General features: G+C 42.7%; 1 protein-coding gene across 1 annotated transcript; it reads right to left on the reverse strand.

Annotated features, from left to right (window-relative positions):
• Positions 1–7283: 7283 nt before the first annotated feature.
• Positions 7284–16023, reverse strand: Med21 (mediator complex subunit 21). Its single transcript, XM_042677469.1, has 4 exons — positions 15929–16023; positions 11563–11677; positions 9992–10092; positions 7284–7747 (listed from the first exon to the last, which is right to left on the reverse strand). The coding sequence occupies exons 1-4, from the start codon at positions 15968–15970 to the stop codon at positions 7526–7528; spliced, it is 480 nt and encodes a 159-aa protein (XP_042533403.1). The 5' UTR covers positions 15971–16023; the 3' UTR covers positions 7284–7525.
• Between the last annotated feature and the right edge of the window lie 226 nt (positions 16024–16249).

The raw sequence follows: 16249 nt of genomic DNA on the forward strand, positions 1-16249 counted from the left end.
AAGAAATAAAAATGGCAAAGAAACATGAGGAAATGTTCACCATCCCTGGTTGTGAAGGAAATTCAAATAAAGGGCTGGGAAGGTGGCTCAGTGGTAGAGCGCTTGCCTTGCATGCTTGAGGCCCTGGGTTTGATTCCTCAGCACCACATAAGCAGAAAAAAAAAGCCGGAAGTGGCGCTGTGGCTCAAGTGGTAGAGCACTAGCCTTGAGCTGAAGAGTTGAGGGACAGTGCCCAGGCCCAGAGTTCAGGCCCCAAGACTGGACCCCACTCCCCCCAAAAAAAGGAAATACAAATAAAGACAACCCTGAGACCCTGAGATACCACCTTACCCCAGTCAGAATGTCCCACATCCACAAGTCAGCCAACAACAAATGCTGGAGGGGATGCGGAGAAAGAGGAACCCTATTACACTGCTGGTGGGAATGTACAATTACTTTGGAAAGCAGTCTGGAGGGTCCTCAGAAAGCTAAATAGTGACCTATCTCCCTTATGACCCAGTCATACCACTTCTAGGCATCTATCCTGAACAACAGGAACCAATATACAAGGACACGTGCACCTCCATGTTTATTGCAGCACTGTTCACAATAGCTAGGATATGGAAACAACCTAGATGTCCCACCACAGATGAATGGATGCAAAAATTGTGGTATCTATACACAATGGAATATTATGCAGCCATTAGAAATGACAAAATAATGACATTTGCAGAGAAATGGATGGAGCTAGAAGGAATCATGTTGAGCGAGGTAAACCAAGAGCAAAGAGACAAACGGTACATGGTCTCCCTGATAAGTGGATGTTAAATCCAAAATGTTAGATGATACGACAAAATTAACAGGACTTAAGAAACAAAGAACTTCCACTCATCTGGTCGAACCACTACTAAATAACCCCATGTTGCTGATCACATGTATGGTGTATTTGTGTACACCATTATATGTTATAGACCGTGATAGACAATTTGCTCCAGGAAAGTTAGAATGTGTTTGTGAGTTTAACTGAGCATCACTATCCCACAATACTGTGAAATTTGGGAAGTTATGTAATCATTTAATCACAATTAAAAAAAAAAACCCACCAGAAAACTGAAGTGGCGCTATGGCTCAAGTGGTAGAGCATGAGCCTTGAGGTGAATTGCTCAGGGACAGCTCCCAGGCCTAGAGTTCAAGACCCACGACTGACAAAAAAAAAGACCTTTCATGCGACTGTTTCTAACATATTTATAAGATTATTTCTTTGTTGCTTTGTATGTCCCTCCCCCATGGTATAACCCCTGCTTTCACTATATATGAAATTGGTATATGTGGAGGGGAAGGGAAAAAACAAATCATTTAAATAGGGATATAGGTGGATCCATGGCAACAATGAGATATACAAGTCATTATGTGGAAAAACAAACTTTACAACTTTGGTGGGGCGGGGGGAGGAGCACTTTGGTGGGTGGGGGACTGGGGGAGGATGGGAAGGGATGGGAAGGGAAACAAAGGAGGAGGCTACAATGCTTGATAAGAAATGTACTCATTATCTTGCCCATGTAATTGTAACCCCTCTGTACAGTATTTTCACAATAAAAAAATATGTTTATAACAAAACAAAAACAAAAACTAAACATCAACTATATTAACTACCCTGTGATCCAGGGATACCACTTTTGTGGCAGGATACAGTAAGGACACCTACACATGCATGTCCACTGCTGCACTACTACTATAGACAAATCATGAAAACAGTCCAGATACCCAAGAATGGACAAATGGATAAGAAAATGTAATATCTGCATACAGTGGAATTTTACTCATCCATCAAGAAGAATGATATCATGTTATCTGCAGAGAAAAAATGTTAGATGAAAAGAATTGAGACAAGCTCCGAGTGACAAAGGATGCAAGTTTTCTCATATGTAGAAGTTATATCTAAATTATAAACATATACGTAAACAAACTCGGCTACGTAGACAAATAGATAATGATTTACACAGGGAGTATTCACAGGCTGTAACTCATCTGAACAACTAATTTACAGTTTGCTCAAATGAATATCAGGAAGCTGAAATATGCTTTATCAGGAGGCAGCTAGGTTATGGTCAAGGTGGAGGGGACAGACAAATGGACAGAGGAAGGATGGGTGAACAGTCATGGTATTAAATATGCTTTTATGAAAATGGAGGATGAGTGGGGTTGGGAGGGACAGGGCAGAAAGAAGAGGTGCATTGATCAAGATTTGTTATCCTTATAAATTGAAATGTTGAATTGAAACCCTTTTGTAAATTAACTAGTATTTTCATGAAAGTACTATAACATCACAGCTTTGGGCATTATGTATTACAGTTTATGTATTATTCTAAGCTGGCACTGATGGCTCATGACTGTAATCCTAGATACCTCAGGGGGCTGAGAGCTGAGGATTTGTTTTTGGTAGTGGGGCCTGAACTCTAGGCCTGGGTGCTGTCCCTCAGCTCTTTCAGCTCAAGGCTAGGGCTCTACCACTTGAGCCACAGTACCTCTTCCAACTTTTTCTGCTTATGTGGTGCTGAAGAATCAAATCCAGGGTTTCATACATTCAAGACAAGCACTCTACCACTAAGTTACCATCCCAGCCCCCTGAGGATCTTTACCAGAAATAGACCTATGATCTCCAATTTTGTTAAGGATTTTATTTAAATAAATGGTAAAGCTGGTACCATGGCTCAAGCTTAGAATCCTAATTACTCAGTAGGCTGAGATCTGAGGATCAGGCTTGAAACCAGTTTAGGAAGAAAAGTCCCTGAGACACATATCTTCAATTAAACCAGCAAAAATCTGGAAGTAAGGGTGTGGTTCATGTTAAGAGTGCCAGCCATGAGTGAAAAGACCATGCTTGAGTATGAGGCCCTGAGTTCAAGTCTCAGTAGAGGCCCTAAAATTTAAAAAAAAAACTAAAAAAAAAGAAAAAGGTGTTCTTCCAAAACACAGGTAGCTTCCCCACCCATTGTGTTCTTTTCCTTAAAATGGTAGATTAAACGTGGGTGTTTTTTTGTGTATTTGCATGTGTATATAGAAGGTAAATAACTATGCAAATTACTTGCATATATTCTTTTTTCTGCTGGTACTGGAGTTGAACTCAGGGCTTTACATTCTCCCTTAGTTTTGCTATCAATTAGAGGTCTCTCCAGGTTTCTTGCCAACATTGACATCCATCTTCAGGCTGCATAGCTAGGGTACCAGGTGGTAACAAACAGCACCTGGTTAATTTTTTTTTTTTTAACCATTGATGCTTGAGCTCAAGAAAATTGTTTATAATGGTTCTAAAGCACTTTATCATGTGTCTACATAATTTTACTTTTTGTATTCAGATGAAAATGAGTATTTTTTCACCATCTTTAAGTTACTGGCTCCAAAAGGATATTAGTTCAAATTGAATCACAATACTAGCTTTGAGTAGATTCCAAGGAAATTTGGCTATTGCTACCTCAGGGATCCCTCTGGGTCACACAATCCTATCCAACCAAGGCTACCAGAGCTAAATTTTGAAGTCCAGCTGCCCTCTTTTGGTGGAAAGACTGCCCTTTGGGCTCAGATATTTGTCCTCCGCATCTAAATTGTATGTTTTGATGTAGTATGCAATACACTTCAAATACACTTATTGAAAGTTGGGTGCTGGAGACTCACACCTGCAGCTACTCAGGAGGCTGAGATATGAGGATTGCAGTTCAGTCATCCCTGGAACTCAAAAATCTGAGACTCAATATCTTCAGTTAACCAGAAAAAAAGCTGGAAGTAGAGAGCTGTGACTCAAGTGGTAGAGTACCAGTCTGTGTATCAGAGTCAAGTGAGACTTGAGTCCCTGAGATATTGCCTCAGTATCAGCAGGTACTGATTTATAGCTGAACGTCTGTGACAGCAAGAATTACTATACTTCAAGAATATATTAGGGCTGGGAAGTTGGCTCAGTGGTAGAGCGCTTGCCTTGCATGCCTGAGGCCCTGGGTTCGATTCCTCAGCACCACATAAACAAAAAAGAAAAAACCCGGAAGTGGTGCTGTGACTCAAGTGGTAGAGCGCTAGCCTTGAGCTGAAGAGCTGAGGGACAGCGCCCAGGCCTAGAGTTCAGGCCCCATGACCGGACCCCCCCCCCCCCCAAAAAAAAGAATATTTAAAAAAATTTAAAAGGTTCAGAACTAGAACAAATCATGTTGAGCAAGATAAGCCAAGATCAGAGACAAATGGCACATGTTCTCCTTGATATACAGATATTAAAATTAAAATGCAATGAGATATGACAAGGTAAAACAGGACTCAAGTTATCCATACACAGTGAGACCAAAAGAGGATAGTCTCAGGAGAAAAGCACCAAGTAGCAATACCCAAGCACCCCTTCACTTGTATATAAGAGGCACACTGAAAAGACCCCAAAGATAAGGAAATAAAGGACCTCTTCTTTGTCCTATCATTTTTAGATGACTTGTATTTTTTACCTCATAAATGGTGTACACATATATTCACATCTGAGGGAAGTGGGAGCAGAGCACAGAATCAGTGGAAAATGGGTGAAAAAAATACAGTAGAGGGGCCGGGATACTAAGCAAAAGGAAAATGTACCTATCTCCCAATTTGAAACAAAGTTTTATTCTTAAAGGTCATAGAGTTCATCAGCAGTGTAGATTATGATGACTATCATTAATGAAGATTAAAAGTTTGTGACTTAGAAAAAAGAAGTACAGGTGTGGCTTAAATGTTGAGTGCATCTTATGTTGTTGTTGTTTGTGGGGCTTGAACTCAGGAGGTGAATGCTGTCTCTGAGCTCTTTTTGCTAAAGGCTAGTGCTCTACCACTTTGAGCCACGGTTCCAGTTCTGATTTTCTAGTGGTTAATTGGAGAGAAGAGTTTCATGGACTTTCTACCTGGGCTGGCTCTGAACCATGATCCTTAGATCTCAGCCTCTTGAGTAGCTGTATTACAGGCATGAGCCACCAGAGCTGATAAGAGTGCCAGTAGTGAGAAAAAAAAAAAGGGACAACACCTAAACCCTGAGTTCTAGCCCTAGGACAGACACATGAGAAAAAAATAATTCAGGATAAATTTTGTCACAATAGCATGGAAATCCAGTGGACATGACCAGGAACTGGTGGCTCATATCTGTAATTCTAGCTACTCAGAAGTCTGAGATCTAAGGATTGTGCCTCAAGGTGGACCAGGAAGGGAAGTGTATGACTCTCAGGGCTAATTATCTAGAAAAAAGATGCAAGTAGAGGTATGGCTCAAGAGGCAGAGTGGCACCCTTCAGTGAAAAAGCTAAGGGACAGCCCTCAGGCTCTGCATTCAAGTCCCATTACCAACACGATCAACTAGAATGAGTATTAGGTATGGAAGAGAAAAAGGTTTGCCTATGATTTTCATCTCTCCACATAACCCATTTCTTCTTCTTCTATTCTTAAGTACTGGGGGACTGAACTCAGAGACTAACTGAACTATGCTTTTAGCTTTTTTTGTTTGTTTTTGGGGGGGTCCGGTCGTGGGGCCTGAACTCTGGGCCAGGGCGCTGTCCCTCAGCTCTTCAGCTCAAGGCTAGCACTCTACCACTTGAGCCACAGCGCCACTTTCGGCTTTTTTTTTCTGCTTATGTGGTGCTGAGGAATCGAACCCAGGGCCTCATGCATGCAAGACAAGCGCTCTACCACTGAGCCACCTTCCCAGCCCTAGCCCTTTTCTGTATTTGATAAGGTCTTACTAACTTTACCCAGGTTAGCTTCGACCTCATAATCTTCCTGTCTCCCAAGAAGCTGGGATTAGAGGTGTGTAGCAGTATGGTTGACCCTTTTTCTTTTTCTTTTTTTTTTTTTTAATTTAATTTAATTTTATTTGTGAACATACTGTACAGAGGAGTTACAGTTACATGGGCAGGATAATGTGTACATTTCTTACCAAGCATTGCAGCCTCCTCCTTTGTTTATCTTCACATCCCTTCCCAGCCTCCCCCCTCCCCCCCCCCCTTTTTCTTTTTCTGAGCAGATCTGGAATTTGAACTCAGGGTCTTGGTTTTTCTGGAAGCAGATGTTCTGTGATTTGAGCTTCAACTCCAGCACTCAGTCCACATACCTGGGATTACATACACTACCATATTTGGCTTATTGGCTGAGATGAGGTCTCAACTTTCTTTTGCCTGACCTAGCCTCAAACAGCAGTCTTGCTAATCTTCACTTCCTGAGTAGCTTACAGGTATGAGCCCCTGTGCCAAACTACCCTTTTCAGTTTTTTCAAAGCAATACATAAACTTTAGTTCAAGCATCCAAATTTGTACAATATCACTTGTGAAGGGGCAGAATGACAAAGTAGTCTCAACTGAAATGTCCAAAATCTGCCTTGAGGATGGCAGTTTAAACAGCCTGGGCAGGAAAGTATGTAAGACACTTTATCTCCAATTAAACACCTAAAAGACAGAAGTGGAGCTGTGGCTCAAATGGAGCAAAGAAGCTCAGAGACACTGCCTGGCTGTTATTTAAGCTCTAGGACTGGCACCAAAAAAAAAAAACCAAAAAAACCCCCAACAATGTACTTTGAGATTTTTTTTTGTTTCCTCTGTATGTTCTTCCTCCTATGGTATATCCCTTGTTGTCACTGTACTTGATTTTGGTACCCTGCATTTTCCTTTTTTTTCGTGGGTCATGGGGCTTGTACTCTGGGCCTTCACACTGTCCCTCAGCTCTTCAGCTCAAGGCTAGCACTCTACCACTTGAGCCACAGCGCCACTTCTGGTTTTCTGAGTGGTTTATTGTAGATAAGAGTCTCACGGACCTTTCTGCCCTGGCTGGCTTTGAACAGTGATCCTCAGATCTCAGCTTCCTTAGTAACTAGGATTATAGGCGTGAGCCACCAGTGCCTGGTTACCCTGCATTTTGTATATACATCTGTCTAATTTGGGGAGGGGAAGAGGACAAGGACATAGAATGACCCATTGCAACAATGATACCCACAAGACACTATACTGGAAATGAGCTTTACAACTTTGGGGCTGGGGGGAAGGAGCAGGGGAGGTGGGGGAGGGAAGGAATAGTGAGAGAACAATAAAGGAGGGGTAACAATGCTTGACAAGAAATGTACTCATTACCTTACTCATGTAACTATAACCCCTCTGTACAGCATCTTTACAATAAAATTTAAAATAAACAAACAAAAAAAAAAACAACAACAAAAAATCAAAAAACCCCACAATTTAGAAGTGGAATTGTCGCCCAGTAGTGAAGTACTTGCTTAGCATGTACAAGGCCTGCTTCCATCTCAAAATGAACAAAAAAAACATGAAATGAAAAAAACAATGCATAACTTTATTATATGTTTAATTCTATTATGAATACAAATGCATTGATGTCTTCATCCAGAGGGGGAAAAAACAAAAATAAAATGATGACACAAAGATGGCTTAAAGCAGATTCTATCAAGACTTTATAAGCTTATTTATCAACAAAAAAGAGAGAATTAAAACTGGCTGAAAGGCAGCACATCTGAGAGACTGATGTTGCTGTGTTGGTATACCTGCTGCAGAATGCTAACGGCATGGACCAGTCCTTTTTTCAGCCCAGGGTGTGACAGTGCTAGTAGTTGGAAAAGGTTGGGTGTGGGCTCCACTTCTTGTCTTCAGCTGGGACTGAGCAATGTCAGCCAGTGCACTCTGGATCTTTTCCAGAAGCAAGTCTCCTCGATAAACAACATCTTCCAGACAGGTAGCAGCTTCATGGTTCTCTTCCTCCAGCTTATACAAGCTAGCAGCCTTGGAAGACACAGATTAAGTAGGAGAGAGGCTGACATAGAGGGATTTCTTTTCTTTATTTATTTTTATTCTTTTTTTGTGCCCTTACTGGGGCTTGAACTCAGGGCTATGTGTTCTTCTTTGTTTTTTTTTGTTTAATGCTGGTCCCCTAAACTTCTGGCTTCTTGATGGCTAATTGGAGATAAAAATCTCAGACTGTTCTACCCGAGCTGGCTTTGAACCTTGATCCTCAAATCTCAGCCTGTTAAGTAGTTAGGATTATAGGCATGAGCTACTAGTACCCAGTTGAAGTATCTCTTTTTAAATTTGGATGATATTATAACCATCATGTTATATTTTACAATATCAGGAATTTTTTTTAAAAAATCAGAGAAGTTAAGAATGTTTCCTGGGGCTGGGAAAGTGGCTTAGTGGTAGAGTGTTTGCCTCACATGCATGAGGCCCTCGGTTCAATTCCTTAGCACCAGATAAGCAGAAAAAAGCTGGAAGTCGCACTGTGGCTCAAGTGGTAGAGCGCTAGTCTTGAGCTGAAGAGCAGAGGGACAGTGCCGAGGCCAGAGTTCAGGCCCCACAACTGATTAAAAAAAAAAAAAGAATGTTTCCAACACAAATTATAATGGGAATAGATTCTCAATTAAAAATATCTAAGTATCTGTAAGTGGTTTGCTGCCACACTGGTTTTGAACCTTTATGTTTGTGTGTGTGTGAATGTGTGTGGCTTGAACTTAGGGGCTAGGTGCTGTTCCTTAGCTTTTTCACTAAGGCTACTCTACTACTTGAGCCATATCTCTACTTCCAACTTTTTGCTAGTTAATTAGCAATAGTTCTCAGTTTCCTGCTTGGGTTGGCTTTAATCTATGATCCTTAGATCTTAGCCACCAGAGTGGATAAGATTATAGCTATGAATTACTGGTGCCTGGAACTTATTTATTCATATTGTGCTGGTCCTGGACTTGAACTCAGGATCTGGATGTTGTCCCTGAGCTTTTGTGCTCAAGGGTAGTACTCTACCATTTTGAGCCGTAGCATCATTTCCAACATTTTTTCCCCCAGTAAATTGGAGATAAGAGACTGCTGCCTAGGCTGGCTTTGAATCCTGACTCTTAGATCTCAGCCTCCTGAGTAGCTAGGATTACAGGCATGAGCCACAAATGACAAGCTACTTTATTTTATTTTTTTTGTAGGTTGTAGGGCTTGAACTCTGGGCCTGGGCGCTGTCCTTCAGCTCTTCAGCTCAAGGCTAGCGCTCTACCACTTGAGTCACTGCGCCACTTCTGGTTTTCTGAGTGGTTTATTAGAGATCAAAGTCTCACAGACTTTCCTGCCTGGGCTGGCTTTGAACCGCAATCCTCCTAGTAGCTAGGATTATAGGCCACTAGTGCCTGCTTTTTTTTTTTTTTTTTAAACTCTACATCACACTCTTTTCTCATGCTTGGATAAGAAAATAAGCTGAGAAACACAGAAGGCATCTTTACAATTGAAAATGAACATCTATTCAGTACAATCTACACTAGCTCACATGACCAAAATTCCTATCTTGAAATTGAAGTCACTAATGGAGTAATAAAGATGCCAATGCAATCTCCTTCCATTCAATGCGTTCCATTACTTCTCTATTACCTCATCAAAGAAAACAGGCAGGGCACCTGACCTCTGTAATCCTAGCTACTCAGGAGACGAAGATGCAAGGATTGTTATTCAAAGTTAATCAAGGCAAGTTTTAGACTCTTAGCCAGGCACCGGGTGGCTCAGGCTTGTAATCCTAGCTACTCAGGAGGCTGAGACCTGTAGATCACGGTTCAAAACCAGCCAGAGCAGGAAAGTCTGTGAGCCTGTCACCTCCAATAAATCACCAGAAAACCGGAAGTGGCACTGTGGCTCAGTGGTAGAGTGCTTGCCTTGAGCTGAAGAGCTCAGGGACAGAGCCCAGGCCAGCATTCAAGCCTCACGACCACAACAAAAAACAAAAATAAAAAGACTTTTATTTCTAACCATGAAAAAAAGCAAGAAGTGGAAGTATGTCTCAAGCGATAAGAGCGCTAGACTTAGTAAAAGGTCAAATGAGAGTCCAAGGCCCTATGCCTTGAATTCAAGCTCCTGTATTGGCACGCGCGCACGCACACACACACACACACACACACACACACACACACACACACACACACACACACACACACACACACACACACACACACACACACACACACACACACACACACACACACACGAAAAAGAGGTCTTTACCTGTAATGCGGCTGTCGATTCTTCACTGGGTAAAGAATCTATCAAAACATCAATATCTTTTGCTGTCCGGGCAATCAGTGCAGCAAAAAGCTGAGCATATTCTAAGAGAAAATATGACTAAATTAGGACATCAGAGAACCTCAGTTTTGGCTTTTTTCACTTAAGACTGGCACTCTACCACTTGAGCCACACATCTACTTCTGGCTCTTTGCTGGTTAATTGGAGATAAGAGTCTCATTGACTTTACTGTTTGGGCTGGCTTTGAACCTTGATCCTCCAATCTCAGTCTCCTGAGTAGCTAAGATTGCAGGCAAGTGATACCAATGCCTGGTTTGTATATGATTCTGATAATTAAGATAAAAAACTTAAAGCAAAATGTCAGCATATCAGTTCTATCACACTTTTCACTTACTATTGGGAAGTAAGCATAATGTCATTTTACTTATTAAGACAATATAGTGTGGTTAGGTAAACAAAGTAATTTGTAAATGGAATCCATTCCTTTAGGTCCTACAAGTAAATTTCTGCTAAATTCATACAAACTCTTTTCTAAAGGATCAACAATGTCTTATTTCATAAACAGAAATGTGATAGGTATAAATTTACTTTGTGGCTGGATACTGGATACCTGTTATGCTAGCTACTCAGGAGGCTGAAATCCGAGGATCATGACTCAAAGCCAGACTGGGCAAGAAAGTCCCTGAGACTCTTATCTCTAATTAACCAGCAAAAGGCCAAAAATAGAGGTGTGGCTCAAGTGGTAGAGTGCCAGTTTTGTTCGAGTAAAAAAGCTAAGAGTGTAAGGTACTGAATTCAAGTTTGCGCACCCCCTGGCATACAACAACAAAAAAATTCATTTCTTCTTTTTCTTTTTGTGCTAGTTCTGGGGCCTGAACTTAGGGTGTAGGCACTATTCCTGAGCTTCTTTTGCTTAAAGCTGGCACTCTACCCCTTGAGCCACAGCTCCACTTCCGGCCCCCCCTTTTTTGGGGGGGGTTGTGGGACTTGAATTCTGGGCCTGGGCACTGTCCCTCAGTTCTTCAGCTCAAGGCAAGCACTCTCTCTTGAACCACACTGCCACTTCCTACTTCCAGCTTTTTGATAGTTTATTAGAGATAAGAGTCCCATGGACATTCTTGCCAAGTCTGGTTTTGAACTAAGATCCATAGATCTCAGATTCTGAGTAGCAAGGATTACAGGTGTGAGCCACCTGGCTCAATTAATTTCTTTTCTTTTTTTTTTTTTTTGGGGGGGGGGGGGTCTGGTCGTGGGGCCTGAACTATATAAGCCTGGGCGCTGTCCCTCAGCTCTTCAGCTCAAGGCTAGCGCTCTACCACTTGAGCCACAGCGCCACTTCCGGCTTTTTTTCTTTTTGCTTATGTGGTGCTGGGGAATCGAACCTAGGGCCTCATGCATGCAAGGCAAGTGCTCTACCACTGAGCCACCTACCCAGCCATCAATTAATTTCTTTTATGACAAAACCTGTAGTAAAACTGCCCAACAGTGACACTGAAACAAAACCTGTAAGTTGACTTTCTTAAGAAAACACAAATGCTAAGAAAATGATTTACCTTCTGTGGGGTTAGCTGGCTGGTCCTTGTTAATTGCTGATTGAATGTTATTAAATGAAGTAGGTGGACCACACTGTTGCAACACTCCAATGGCATTACAAAACTGATCTGCAAGCTTGGGCCAAATAAAACAGGTCAAGGTTAGAAAAGGTGTATCAATTTTAAGGGTTTGTTCCATTATGGCAATAATTTTTCTAAATAGTGATTTTGAAAGCCTCTCACAGAAAGGAGTAATTCTGTGTAAAAGAAGCCATTACTACTCGAAATGATTGATTTTTGATCAGTGCTAATGAATGAACCCAGAAACATAGTAATCACTGATTACTCAGCCTGGGTTAAATGTTTTAATCAAGTCATGAAAGAAAAAGTCATAAAGTACAAAGATAAAGGTGCACAGGTTGCTGGTGGCTCACACCTGTAATCCTAGCTCCTCAGAAGCCTGAGATCTAAGGATTGAAATTCAAAGCCAGCCTAGGCAGAAAAGTACCCACGAGACTATTAACCTCCACCTAACCACTCAGAAACCAGAAGTAGTGTTGTGTCTCAAGTGGTAGAGTGCTATCCTTAAGCACAAAGAGGCTCAGGGACAGTACCCAGGCCCTTAGTTAGTTCAAGCCCTATAACCCACAAAAAAGAAAGATAGAAAAAGAAGCCAATATTTATTTTAAGCAACAAGCAGATAATTTGCTTGTAGTGGTGAATATTGGTGCACAATATATGTAACAAAATGACTGCTTAAGAAGCCAGGTGCTGGTGACTCACAGCTGTAACCGTAGGTACTCAGGAGGCTGAGATTGGAGGATCACAGTTCAAAGACAGCCCAGGCAGGAAAGTCTATGAGACTCTTATCTCCAATAAATCACTCAGAAAACTGGAAGTGGCCCAGTGGTAAAGCACTAGCCTTGAGCTGAAGAGCGGAGGGACAGCGCTCAAGCCCAGAGTTCAAGCACGATGACTGACAAAAACAAACAAACAAACAAAAAAACTGCTTAAAATGGTACCTTAAGAAATCAGATATGGTCTTCTCCAAGCTCAAATTATCATCTATTGCTCAAAACCTATTTTCCTTTAAAATAATTTTAAAAATTATTATTAAAAAAGTGATGTGCAGCAGGGTGCCAGGGGCTCATGTCTGTAATCCTAGCTCAGGAGGCTGAGATCTGATGATAATGGTTCAAGGCCAGCCCTGGCAAGAAAGTCTGTGAGACTCTTATTTCCAATAAACCACTAGAAAACTGGAACTGTGTTCTTTATGGAGATCTGAACACTTACTGCATCTTAAGTAGCAAAACATTAGTAAGGACATTTAGACATGAGTAAGTTCATAATTTCGTAAGTATGAGGGAGTAGTAGGAAATGAAACCTATTTGGCTTAGTTTATTGAAAATAAAAGCTTTCACACAGCCTAGCAGTTGTGAGATTTGCCTTGAAAGCCATGAAATTTGATGTCCAATGTAAGGTACTTATAGAGAAATTTGGGTTCGATTCCTCAGCACCCTCAGATTTGAGCAGGGTAAAACATTGTAAACTAGAAAATGAAACAGGCTATTTAATATTACTGGTGTGTAATAATTGGACTAAGACAGGAACAGTAACAATAAAAGGTAAAGAGGAAACATTTATATTACTATCAAGATTTGAAATGAGTAGAGCATAAAACACTGGTTAGCCAGGCACTAGAGGCTTGGGCCTCTAATCCCAATTATGAGAGGCTGAGATCTGAGGACTGTGGTTCAAAGCCAGTTTGGACACAAAAGTCCATGAGTCTCCTATTTCCAATTAACAGCAAAAATCTGGAATGGAAGCATTGGCTCAAGTGGTAGAGTACTAGCCTTGAGAAAGACGCTCATGGACATGGTCCAAGCCCTGAGTTCAAGCCCTAGGACCAGCACCAAATGAGAAAAGATTGAAGGGAGAGGGGAAGGAGGGAGAGGGGGGGGGGGGGAGGACAGGGAGAAGAAGAGGGAGAGGGAGAAGGAGAAGGGGAGAACCAAAATGTGAGAGCTTGAAGCTCCTAAATGTTAATGAATAATTCACCAACGTCAAGTCTCCCTTGGATTAACTGCCTGAGTTGCCAGGCAACACCTCTCAGGGAGATACTCCTTTGAGGTTTACAAATCAAATTGTAAGGATAGTGGGTGGAAAAATGTTATTTTAGGAAAATTTTCCCTGTAGTCATACATGTCTTTTAACTTTGAGGACAGTAAGACTGCACTGAAGGATGATTAGCTAGCTGGATTTGGTATACTCATATGAGCACACTGTGTGTGTGAACCCTGTGAGTTCACAGATCCTCCCTAATGTGGAGCAAACCAGATGTAATGAGGAAGATAGAATAAACCAGTGGTTTTGTCTGTCAAGTGATAAAGCAGACTGGAACAATTAATTCATAGCAAAAAGAACCTAAAATGAGATGGTTTTTACACTTACACAAATCACAGTATTTGTACAACTATTACCAGTTGTTCTCTCTGAACTCCTCATGATGGAAAAGCTATGTCACATTCAGTGTATCTCTATCATGTTTACACACAATACTTGTCATGGAACTGACTTTTCAATAAATTTTAAAAAATACTTATTTTAAGTTGAGCGCTGGTGGCTTACTCTTGTAATCCTAGCTACTTAGGAAGCTGAGATCTGAGGATTGAGGTTCAAAGCCAGCCTGGGCAGGAAAGTCTATAAGACTCTTATCTCCAATAATCCACTCAGAAAACCGGAAGTGGCACTGTGGCTCAAGTGGTAGAGCACTGGTCTTGAACTGAAGAGCTGAGGGACCGTGCCCTGTCCCAGAGTTCAAAACCCCACAACCGACAAAAAAAAAAAAAAAAAAAAGAAAGAAAAACACTTACTTTGGCAGTGGATTTTTATTCTTTTTTTTGCTTTTGTTTTGTGATGGTATTGGGACTTGAACTCAGACCTTGCAGCTCTCATTTGGCTCAAGAGTGATCAAGTTTAGCATTTCAGCCACACCTCCACTTCCGACTTTTTGGTGGTTAACAGGAGATAGGAGTCTCAAGGGCTTTTCTGCCTGTGCTGGCTTAGCATTATGATACTCAGATCTCAGTGCTGGGCTCTATTATTATCACTTTCATTCACTATTTACATAGAGAAAAATCAGTTTTTCAAAAGTGGGGGTGGGAAGGTGGCTCAGTGGTAAAGCGCTTGCCTTGCATGCTTGAGGCCCTGGGTTCGATTCCTCAGCACCCATAAGCAAAAAAAAAAAAAAAAAGCCGGAAGTGGTGCGGTGGCTCAAGTGGTAGAGTGCTAGCCTTGAGCTGAAGAGCTGAGGGGCAGTGCCCAGGCTCAGAGTTCAAGCCCACGACCGGACCCAAAATAAAAAACAAAACAAAAACAAAATCAAAAGTGCAACTCCAAAATATGCCAAGTAAGATCAGAACTAGTGAGGGGCCCAGGCATTCGGGTTTTTCACTCAGGGTAATTTTCTATAGGCACCTTCTTCGGACATTACACTGTAATCAAAATGACACTAAGAAATAAACGTTTCCAACAACAGAAATCTGCTTAATTCTTTTTTGTTTAATCAATTTTTTTTTTTTTGTCGGCCTGGACGCTGTCCCTGAGCTCTTCAGCAAAAGGCGATTGTTCTACTACCTGAACCACAGCGCCAATTCCGGGTTTCTGGTGGCTCACTGGAGGTAAGTCTCACGGACTTTCCAGCCCTGGTTGGCTTTGAACCGTGATCCTCAGATCTCAGCCTCCCGAGTAGCTCGGATTACAGGAGCGAGCCACGGTACTCGGCTTCAGGATCACAATTCTAAGCCAGCACAAGCAGAAAAGTACGCGAGACTCTTAGCTGAAGTTAACCAGCAAAAAGCTGGAAGTGGAAGTGTGGTCCATGAGGTAGAGCGCTAGCCGTGAGCAAAAGCCAGTCGGAGCCTGAGGCCCTGGACCTCAAGTCTCCCCGCACCAACCAACCAGCCAAAGACAAAGCAAAACAAAATCCCCAAAGCCCACGCAGACAAAAGAAATAGAAATACTCGGGTCAGAATACTCACCATCATAAAGCCAGACAACGGACCAAACGCTTGGCCTGGCCGAGACCTCAAACCCCGCGGCCACGCCCACCCCAGGACACAGTGACTAAGACCATCCAATCATAAACATCACAGCCAAGGACACCAGAACCGGTCAGGAAAAGCCAACTGGACGAACAGCCCCAACTACAAGCAGCCGCGACCAGCCGGTCCAGACGGCGGCTCGCAAGGAGGCGTGGGCCGAGGCCTCCCTCCGCTCGCCCTTCAGCCGCCCTGGCAGCCCCTGGGGATTTCCGGGGACTTGTCTCTCCGGCTCAAGTGAGGCCAGAGTAGAGAAAGGCAGAGACACGCCGGGGGAAAGTCCTCACCGAGTTTACTGCGTCTTGGAGCTGCGTGAGGCGATCCGCCATGTTGCTCCCGCACGCAACCGGAGCTAGAGCCGCCGCTCAAGTGCGATTGGGTGGTTATAGTACCTGTCTCAGCCAATCACCGAGAGGCGTTCTTGGATAGGGCGGGGTCAAGGCGGAGACTCCCCCCAACCCCCGGCGGGCGGGGCCCCTCCCTCTCTGGGCGCACCGGAATTAGAAAGGGGCGGGGCGAGGCGGCCGGTGCTGGAGTTCAGAGCTGTGGTCGCCTTGTGGCGTTGGCGGGGTCCAGCGGGGAAGCGTGCGCCTCGCCTACTGGACTGT

The sequence above is a fragment of the Dipodomys spectabilis genome, unplaced genomic scaffold (assembly GCF_019054845.1).
Source record: "Dipodomys spectabilis isolate Male_0828 unplaced genomic scaffold, ASM1905484v1 ptg000039l, whole genome shotgun sequence".
Taxonomy (NCBI): Eukaryota; Metazoa; Chordata; class Mammalia; order Rodentia; family Heteromyidae; genus Dipodomys; species Dipodomys spectabilis.

Coding starts and splice junctions, on each gene's coding strand:
- Med21 (XM_042677469.1), bottom strand. CDS start 15,970: ATGGCGGATCGCCTCACGCAGCTCCAAGACGCAGTAAACTCG. Junction 11,678..15,928: donor TCCAAGACGCAGTAAACTCG/GTGAGGACTTTC, acceptor ATTTGGCCCAAG/CTTGCAGATCAGTTTTGTAA. Junction 7,748..9,991: donor AATCGACAGCCGCATTACAG/GTAAAGACCTCT, acceptor GTGTCTTCCAAG/GCTGCTAGCTTGTATAAGCT.